This window comes from Euprymna scolopes, chromosome 29 (assembly GCF_053919585.1).
Source record: "Euprymna scolopes isolate OS-2025 chromosome 29, ASM5391958v1, whole genome shotgun sequence".
Classification (NCBI taxonomy): domain Eukaryota; kingdom Metazoa; phylum Mollusca; class Cephalopoda; order Sepiida; family Sepiolidae; genus Euprymna; species Euprymna scolopes.
This window is the reverse complement of record NC_136510.1, coordinates 103,746,580-103,756,946: the sequence shown is the minus strand read 5'-3', so window position 1 is coordinate 103,756,946 and position 10,367 is coordinate 103,746,580. Positions and strand designations below refer to the sequence as shown.

Here is a 10,367-nt window from a genome sequence, read left to right as displayed (position 1 = left end):
GAGTATCATAGCTACTATATTGGAAAATATCGAAGTATAAATTTATCAGTATATACGTTTTGCAAGCACTTTTGACCCCCCCCCCACAGTAGAAGCAAGTGTACTTGTGTTTCATAGTAATACAGTAGAACCCCGGAATACGGCATTAAAAATTAGTAATAAAATACTATACAGTATATAATACACACATATATAATCAAATAACATTATAAATTAAACCGTAAGGCGGGGAAATATCGTAACCAGGGGTAAGAAAAACATCGTATTTCACATCGTAACCTAAAAAAAAAAACCGTATCCTTGGGCCACCGTATCGTGGGGTTCTACTGTAACTGTGTGAAGAGGTAGTCTGCCTCTCCTTTCTTCATATCAACAGTTTATAGCTTTATCACACAAAAAATAAAAATTGAAGGAATAACAAAAACAAAACTGCAGATGCATGAGACATGGGACATGAGAGGGGGGGGGAATTAGAAAGAAGGTGAAGAGCTTGAAGTGCCATTATATAAGAATGGGAATATCTGGAGGTCAGAGGGGAGTTGAATTGGTGACTAAGATAGGGGTAATTCCAAAAGAATACTGGATGGTGAGGAATGGAATATATATATAAAAGAAAATTCAGAAGAGCGCCTCACAGAAATACAGGGAGAGATGTCAATGGAGATAATATGGGGTGGTGGGAGCTGGGATAGGAAATGATTCAATAATTTCATTTGTTATTTTGATTTCAATAATTTTATTTGTTATTTTAATTTCAATAATTTTATTTGTTATTTTGATTTCAATAATTTTATTTGTTATATTAATTTTAATAATTTTATTTGTTATTTTGATTTCAATAATTTTATTTGTTATTTTAATTTCAATGATTTTATTTGTTATTTTAATTTCAATAATTTTATTTGTTATTTTGATTTCAATAATTTTATTTGTTATTTTGATTTCAATAATTTTATTTGTTATATTAATTTCAATAATTTTATTTGTTATTTTGATTTCAATGATTTTATTTGTTATTTTAATTTCAATAATTTTATTTGTTATTTTAATTTCAATAATTTTATTTGTTATTTTAATTTCAATAATTTTATTTGTTATTTTGATTTCAATAATTTTATTTGTTATTTTGATTTCAATAATTTTATTTGTTATATTAATTTTAATAATTTTATTTGTTATTTTGATTTCAATAATTTTATTTGTTATTTTAATTTCAATGATTTTATTTGTTATTTTAATTTCAATAATTTTATTTGTTATTTTGATTTCAATAATTTTATTTGTTATTTTGATTTCAATAATTTTATTTGTTATATTAATTTCAATAATTTTATTTGTTATTTTGATTTCTATGATTTTATTTGTTATTTTAATTTCAATAATTTTATTTGTTATTTTAATTTCAATAATTTTATTTGTTATTTTAATTTCAATAATTTTATTTGTTATTTTGATTTCAATAATTTTATTTGTTATTTTAATTTCAATAATTTTATTTGTTATATTAATTTCAATAATTTTATTTGTTATATTAATTTCAATAATTTTATTTGTTATATTAATTTTAATAATTTTATTTGTTATTTTGATTTCAATAATTTTATTTGTTATTTTGATTTCAATAATTACATTTGTTATTTTGATTTCAATAATTTTATTTGTTATTTTAATTTCAATAATTTTATTTGTTATTTTAATTTCAATAATTTTATTTGTTATTTTAATTTCAATAATTTTATTTGTTATTTTAATTTCAATAATTTTATTTGTTATTTTAATTTCAATAATTTTATTTGTTATTTTTATTTCAATGATTTCATTTGTTATTTTAATTTTAATAATTTTATTTGATATTTTGATTTCAATAATTTTATTTGTTATTTTGATTTCAATAATTTTATTTTTATGCTTTCATAAACATATATTGATATAAATTAAAAAAAAACAACATTTATTTTTAAAATTCAAAAAAATTTATTCTTACAATTTCATAATCATATTTCTTATGAAGTTCCAAATAAAATAAAAATTTTATTTTCTAATTTTGTTATTAAAAGTACAAATAAAGACTAATTGTGTTTTTTTATCTTTTTATAATTTTGTGATATTTTTTTATAATAAATTTATATATTTTATCGGTATAATTTTGTTAATTTTATCATATAATAAATTTATACATTTTTTATCTGTATAATTTTGTTAATTTTTTTAGATAATAAATTTATACATTTTTATCTGTATAATTTTGGTGATATTTTTTATATAATAAATTTATACATTTTTTATCTGAATGATTTGGTGATATTTTTTATAGAATAAATTTATATATTTTTTATCTGTATAATTTTGTGATATTTTTTATATAATAAATTTATATATTTTTTATCTGTATAATTTTGTGATATTTTTTATATAATAAATTTATACATTTTTTATCTGTATAATTTTGGTGATATTTTTTATATAATAAATTTATACATTTTTTATCTGTATAATTTTGGTGATATTTTTTATATAATAAATTTATACATTTTTTATCTGTATAATTTTGGTGATATTTTTTATATAATAAATTTATACATTTTTTATCTGTATAATTTTGTGATATTTTTTTATATAATAAATTTATACATTTTTTATCTGTATAATTTTGTGATATTTTTATATAATAAATTTATATATTTTTTATCTGTATAATTTTGTGATATTTTTTATATAATAAATTTATACATTTTTTATCTGTATAATTTTGGTGATATTTTTTATATAATAAATTTATACATTTTTTATCTGAATAATTTTGTGATATTTTTTATTTAATAAATTTATACATTTTTTATCTGTATAATTTTGTGATATTTTTTATATAATAAATTTATACATTTTTTATCTGTATAATTTTGTGATATTTTTATATAATAAATTTATACATTTTTTATCTGTATAATTTTGTGATATTTTTTATATAATAAATTTATATATTTTTTATCTGGATAGTTTTTTATTATTTTTATATAATAATTTTATGCATTTTTTATTTGTATAATTTTATAATTATAAAATTTGTTAATTTTTATGGTATATTTTTCAATCATGCCCTTTTCTCATATTTTATTTCAATAAATCATATCACAATAGAAATGCTGAAAAACAATAAAAGTGAAGGAACTGATTTCCATTGTCACCGCTTCCGGTAGCAAACACACAGGAAGTTAGGAAGTACGTCAGCTGACTATAATCAGTAATACATTCATAAATACAGTCATAAGAACATCCACTCTAACACTAATGCAAATACACACGCACAACACATTAACTTTTTCACAATGTCGTCTGCTCATTGAAAAATGTATAGACTTATTCATTTTAATTCTCCTACTATTTCTCGCTGTACTTTCGATAAGTACGAAAACAAACGTTGACTTTTATTAATAGCTTTTAGTCAAATATAATTTGTGTAATTGAGTGAGAAAGTTGTTTAAATAATTTTATTTTCTCATGAAATAATAAATAAAAGAAAAACACGGAATTTCACAAAAGAAGTCATCGATTGACCGAAACTCTGAAATGGGCAAGTTGACCTTTACACGTGCGATGTCATGTACGTATAAAGGATAGTGTCGACAAATCGATATTTTTTTAATATGTTGTTTTAGGAAAAAAAAGAAAAAAAAAAAAGGCTATCGCTATTGGCTCAGAATGTCGGTGTGATCTAACAATTTTCACCCCGAGTTATGTCCCCTGTGTGTGAACTCATTGTCTACTTTATAACATCTAAGAAAAATGCAATTTTACCGAATTTTCCGTAAAAATTACTTTTAGCTATAAATAACTTTCTGCTCGATGATTTTTCGTAATTTTTAGATATACTACTATTTTCTGACATGGCAATTAAGTACGTTATATTTTTGTTGTTGTTAAAACGACATATTTTTAAAAAATTAATATGCCGACTCTTGTTAACAAACATCCCCGATGTCTTGTTTATTGAAAAAGAACTGAAACAAAAAAAAACATGCATCAGTTTGCCAATTATGTTTGTAGAGATTTATAGATTTCAACAAATAGAAGTTTTGTATATTTTCGAAACAAAAAAAAAATATATCAATAAATTCCTGAGGCGATTCAGAAACACCGGTGTCAGGTGAAGACCTAGCCTCGACGTGAAAATGCTCCGATTACCAAGCCGGACTTCCTGTTTTAGTTTAAAATAAATAAGCAAATTGGCATGAAAAACAATGTGTGAAACATTTGGATATGTTTGGGGTTTTTTTTTTGGTTTTTTTAAAAATATATTTTAGAGATTTATTTTAAAATAAAACATGAAAACCGGTTTGGTAATCGGAACATTTTCACATCAAGGCTAGGTTTTTCACTTGACACCGGTCGCACTTAGAGTTGTCTGTACTTTTGAATCGTCAATCCAGAAATACAAAAAATATATATATTGTGAAAAGTTAATCTTTTACTTCATTGGAATACGGAATCTTTTTTTTTAAATTTTATTTTATTATTATTATTTTATTTTTTTTTACTTTCTTGGTATACATTTATTAGTATTTTTTTATCATTCTATTATTTTTTTTTTTTTTTACAAGTATATTCTAAAAAGATGTAAAAAATAAGTGCATTTCCTACCTTGAGTTCCTTCTTAAAACGTTCAGGGTTTTTAATGTTCTCAACATCATCTCGTCCACAAAACAATACAATGATATGGAAAATGAGACCAAGGAAGTTGTCCACGTGACATTCACTGATGGTGTTATCTTCAGTTATTAAAATCAGAGTAAGACTGAAAAAAAAAATTAGGAAAACAAAAATAAAAAATAATAATTAAAAAGAAAAAATGTTTGGAGAATAAACAAATATAAAAAGAAAAGGTACTTATACAGTTTAGTCAAGACATTAAAAAATGAAAATATCGAAAAAAAAAAGTTTAAATTGTATGTATCCGTTATGGGACGAAGTTCTCTGAAAAAAAATTTCACTTAATTCCATCAAGTATTTTTTTTTTTTTTTTACAGCGAAAAAACAATTTGTTATGATACCGAGCAAAAGGTTTGATTTTTAGGAAGAAAAGCTAGTATTAGAGATGGGGAGGGGTGTCAACGCTTTAACTGGAGTTATCTCCCTTTGCCATCTCTAAAATTCAAACAAATTTTTTTTTAAATCCAAGATGGTCGCCTTCAACGAGCTCTCATAAAAACGTGTTTTTCCGCTGTAAATAAAAAAAAAACAAAAAAACTACTTGATGAAATTAAGCGAATTTTTTTTTCGGAGAACTTCGTTCTATAACGCATACATACAATTTAAACTTTTTTCGATATTTTCATTTTTTAATGTCTTGACTAAACCGTACAAGTACCAAAGAAAAATACATATGAAAAAAAAAAAAAAAAATTACAAAAAAAATGAAATAGAAATAAAATTACTATAAGATACATAAAAGCAAAGTATGTGAAAAAATGAACAAAACAAAATAAATAATGAAAGAAGTACATTGAAAACAAAACCTTTACGGCATATCAATCAAGTTTTACGGCATATCAATCAAGTTTTATGGCATATCAATCAAATTTTACGGCATATCAATCAAGTTTTACGGCATATCAATCAAGTTTTATGGCATATCAATCAAATTTTACGGCATATCAATCAAGTTTTACGGCATATCAATCAAATTTTACGGCATATCAATCAAATTTTACGGCATATCAATTAAATTTTACGGCATATCAATCAAATTTTACGGCATATCAATCAAGTTTTACGGCATATCAATTAAATTTTACGGCATATCAATTAAATTTTACGGCATATCAATTAAATTTTACGGCATATCAATTAAATTTTACGGCATATCAATCAAATTTTACGGCATATCAATCAAATTTTACGGCATATCAATTAAATTTTACGGCATATCAATTAAATTTTACGGCATATCAATTAAATTTTACGGCATATCAATCAAGTTTTACGGCATATCAATTAAATTTTACGGCATATCAATCAAATTTTACGGCATATCAATCAAATTTTACGGCATATCAATCAAGTTTTACGGCATATCAACATTTTTGGATTATTTAAGGCCGAATCCAGAAATTTTTATGCTTTAACTTCCTCAAATATTTATTCGTGATTTTTGGTTTGGTTGTTTTGTTTAACGGTATATCAACCTTTTTTCGATGTATTTAATGCTGAATCGTGTAATTTTTTAAAAAACGTTTCATACTTCAAGTTGTTTATATTTTCAGATATTTATCCATAGTGTTTGATTTGAAGAGAAAAACATTGTTGCATTTAATTTAATGTTTGGTGCATTTTAGGTTAGGAAGTCGCTATCTTCAGGCAGCCTGATCTGGTAGCACTAGGACAAAGCGCATAAAAAATACAAAGTACGAAAACACTGAAAAATAAAGTGCATAGAAGAGTATAGAAAATAAATGATATACAAAAAGAAAAAGAAAGAAAATATGGATACAAGAAAAGAAAATAAAGTGAGTTCGGGAAAGGTAAAGTCTAGGGAAAATTATTGCTGAAAAAAAAATAAAAATAAAAATAAATAACAAGAAGAAACTATTAAAACAATTAAGCATAGACGAACAAATAGTACGATAGTAAAATAGAACGAGTGATTATTTTTTAGCAAAACCGCTCCAGACAAAGCATGAAGCCACTCGATGTAAGGAGAAAAAATACTACTTCACGGTCAAAAACTTGCCAACGGTAATAAATAATGGAATAGATTCTGACTTAGAAAATAGCAATCCTTCCCGCTTTCTCAGAAATATTTCATATATATATATATATATATATATATATATATATATATATATATATACATACTAGCAGGACTCGTTGCTCGGCGTTGCCCGAGGAGATATGTTAGAATGTTAAGTGCAGAAAATATTAAATAATCATTTTGAATTCCGAAGTCCATGCGTATCAGTGGTACCCGCTGGTAATATGGCACAAAGCCAGAAGAGATTAATTAAGTGAACCCCTCCTCCCAAAAGGAATAAATTAAAATATAATCATCTGGTGCATCATCATGTGTGAAAAAGGATTCCAGAGTGCTCTATTATAAGAAAAATAAATCTGAAAATAAGAGCATATTCATATCTACAGAAAGTTTAGACGAGATAAGTCATCAGTACCGTCGGTTTTAAACCTGATAATAGGGGACCGTTTTAGATACCGATGTCAAGCTCTCTTCAGCTTGATGAGTATTGATTGAAGAGAGTTTCATATGGATATCTGAAACGGTTTCCTATCTCATTTAAACTTTCTGTATACACACAGATATATATATATATATATATATATATATATATATGTATATATAGATATATAGATATATATATGTATATATGTATATATAATTGTGTGTGTGTGTGCGTGTGTGCGGCAAAATTTGTTGAGAAACTGTTTAAATTAAAAATTAAGTTAAAAAATAGGGATTTAATTGTAATATAAATTAAAATTTTATTATGTGATTCTAAATTTTATATAAGTTTTATCTGGTGTTTGTCTGTCCGGTAACCAGACTATTTGACTGTTCGATCTACAAACTTGAAAATTGGCAAAAATCAACCCTCTTTAAAAAAAAAAAAAAAAAGATGTAAAAATCTATTATTTAGAAACACCCTTAGAAAAAAAACTTTTAAATAAAGAAGTTTTTCGTTACAAATCTTAGAAGAAAACAATAGATCAATGCTCATCACATAATAAACATATATATAATATCATATTCCTTTTTGTCTGTCTGTCCATTTCATTTTCCTCAGAAATTTTGTATTGACCTTTGTTATGATAAGGTGCAGCGAACTAAGTATTACACCATCCATTCGAGTTAGGGATAAATAGGGCTTATTTAATGTAAAAGATTAGTACAAATTTAACAATATTCAACCATCAATTTGGTATAAAGCACCCATTTTAAGTCAACGGTCCATAACTTTTGCCCGTTTTTAAAGAACTATAAAGTAAATTCAGTTTTCTAAATAATTTCGAAAGAAATTCATCAAAAATGTATTTCTTTTGCAATTATTTTAAAGTCAATTTTTCCTACAACTTATTATTTTATAACAAAACAGCATTCTGATTTTTCATTTGTTTTCTTTCTTTATGTGAAAGCCAAACAGTAAAATAAAAATGATTCCAGGGGGGGGGTATGTTCTCGTTCCATCAATCCCGACTGGATAGCAGTCCTAAGTAATTTACAATTGTATTTTCAATGTTGCCCGGATTCAGGATTGAACCTTCAAACGTTCAGTAGAGTAGTGGATAAAGTATTTGATGAAATTCAGTTGTAAAGTTGGACTCTTCTGGAAGTTGAAGGTTCAATCCTCAGTGCGGGCGACACTCGAACATACAATTTCAAATTACTTAGGACATTGTGAGAATAACGGCCTATCCTGCCTTGACAGGGTTCAAACCCAGCTTCAAAACCTAGTAGATGATACCCTTTCTTTTTTCCTGCAACCTTTTTCCCACAGAAAAGATATTACGATCTTTTCTCTGATCTATCGTCATTTTCCTGACAAGTACTCGCCTGGGCTCCAATCTATGGTCCTCCCTTGCTAAACTTTCATAAAAAACACTCGACTAACTACAACCATTTTCCCCATTCTGTGTGTAAATCTAAATGCAAATTCCATGAACAAAGCTTCTTTCCTAGAACTGCCTGCCTGTGGAGCCATGTTCCACTGGTCTGCTTCCCGGCTGATTACAATATGGTAGCCTTCAAGTCCAATGTAAACAAGTTTTTGTTGAGCCGTCCCCTTAATTAATCAAATTCTATCTAACTTATACTATTAACGATTATTACACTACCACTTTATATTCGTTAAATCTTATAATCGAATGGCCTTCAGGGTGACTTCTGTGTAAAAAAAACAACTAAAGATGAGAGCAATAGTCCGAAGAATCCAAATAATACGAATAATAACTCGTCATCTCAAAAAATTGAGAAACATCGTGCAGCGTTAATGTTAATCAATAATGATATAACAACTGTCATCTAAGCTTCAGCCTCTGTCCCATCGACGAAATGTAGCATTCCTCTGCCTGTTCTATACAATTACTTTAATGGTGAATGCTCCGAGGAACTGCAAGCACTTGTACCCCCTCGATGTAAATACCCCCGACAAACCCGACAAGCAGCAAGATCCAACCCCTTCACAGTTCAGTTGAGATCCCTAGATGTAAGAGAGCCTTCTACTCCAGTAGTTTCTTCCCCAGAACCGCTAGACTTTGGAATCCCCTTCCAGGTGTCTGCTTGCACAACTGTACTGACATGCAGAAGTTCAAGTGTTACGTGAACCGACATCTTGCTGTCCAACTCCCCACATAGTACCCCTGTAGATTATGTCCCTGATAGTAGCCTCCTACATCAAAGTGGCAATGTGCCTTCTTTGGGGTGAAAATGTAATAGAAAAGAAAAAAAAAAAGAAAAAAAAAAGTGTTATTTTGTTTTGTAAATAGGTGAACGTTGTACTCTCCCCCCTCTTGCCCACCGTAGACAGATATTCCAACTAGTAAATAAGGTTAAGCCTGTACACTGATTCACCCATGCACAAGAAAGATAGATCGAGAAGCTAAATGGTGCCCCATTCTCGAAGATGCCCACACAACGCGTGCACCTATCTCGTGCGTACGGACACAAGAGTATGGCTTCTTTTTTGCAAGTGATTGCTTTCTTTTCTTGTCAGAGTCCAAGTGCCCATCTTTCTTGAAACGTGAATCGGATCTCCGTTTGGAACATACCAGAGGAAGCCAGAAACTGTATAATCAAAACTGCTAAGGTTTAGAGGAGCTTTCAAGAGGAGACTCCAATGCATAATTAGCCGAGTCTGGGAAATGGTTAGGAAAGTGTAGTTTATTTTTGAGTTCCATTGGGTTCTTATATGCATCCTTGTAACTCATTTAGAGGCTCTGTTAGTCAATATGTCACACTTCAGTATGAAATTGAATTTTGATTGTTAAACGCACTAATTCGACGGACATGCTTTATTTCAGATGCGTCCAAGTTTTAAAAAGTATTTTTTGTTGGTCCGTCACGTGCAAGTTTGAAATAGTATTTTCGTTGGTGTGTCACGCCTAATTTTAGAAAATAATCTGTGGTAAGGACATACTTAATTCTTGAATTTTTTTTAGTCTATAACGATTAAATTTGACATATCATTTTCATTGGTGTGCCATGCTTAAGTTTGAAATAGCATTTTTGTTGACGTGGCATGCTTAAGTTTGAAATGGCATATTCTTTGATCTTTCATTTAAGTTTTAAAATAATCTTCTGTAGTTTTTCACGCTTAAGTTTAAAATAGCATTTTCTTTGGTCTGTCATGCTTAAGTTAGAA

At 27.0% G+C, this 10,367-nt stretch overlaps 1 protein-coding gene across 1 annotated transcript in view; it reads right to left on the bottom strand.

Annotated features, from left to right (window-relative positions):
* Nucleotides 1-9,848, bottom strand: part of LOC145252368 (protein fuzzy homolog) — a 1,014,795-nt gene extending 1,004,947 nt beyond the window's left edge. The window contains exons 1-2 of the mRNA XM_080111766.1: nt 9,775-9,848; nt 4,639-4,792 (exon numbers count right to left, since the gene is read on the bottom strand). Coding sequence (XP_079967892.1) covers nt 4,639-4,792; nt 9,775-9,848 — 228 coding nt within the window. The remainder of the gene's footprint in view (nt 1-4,638; nt 4,793-9,774) is intronic.
* Between the last annotated feature and the right edge of the window lie 519 nt (nt 9,849-10,367).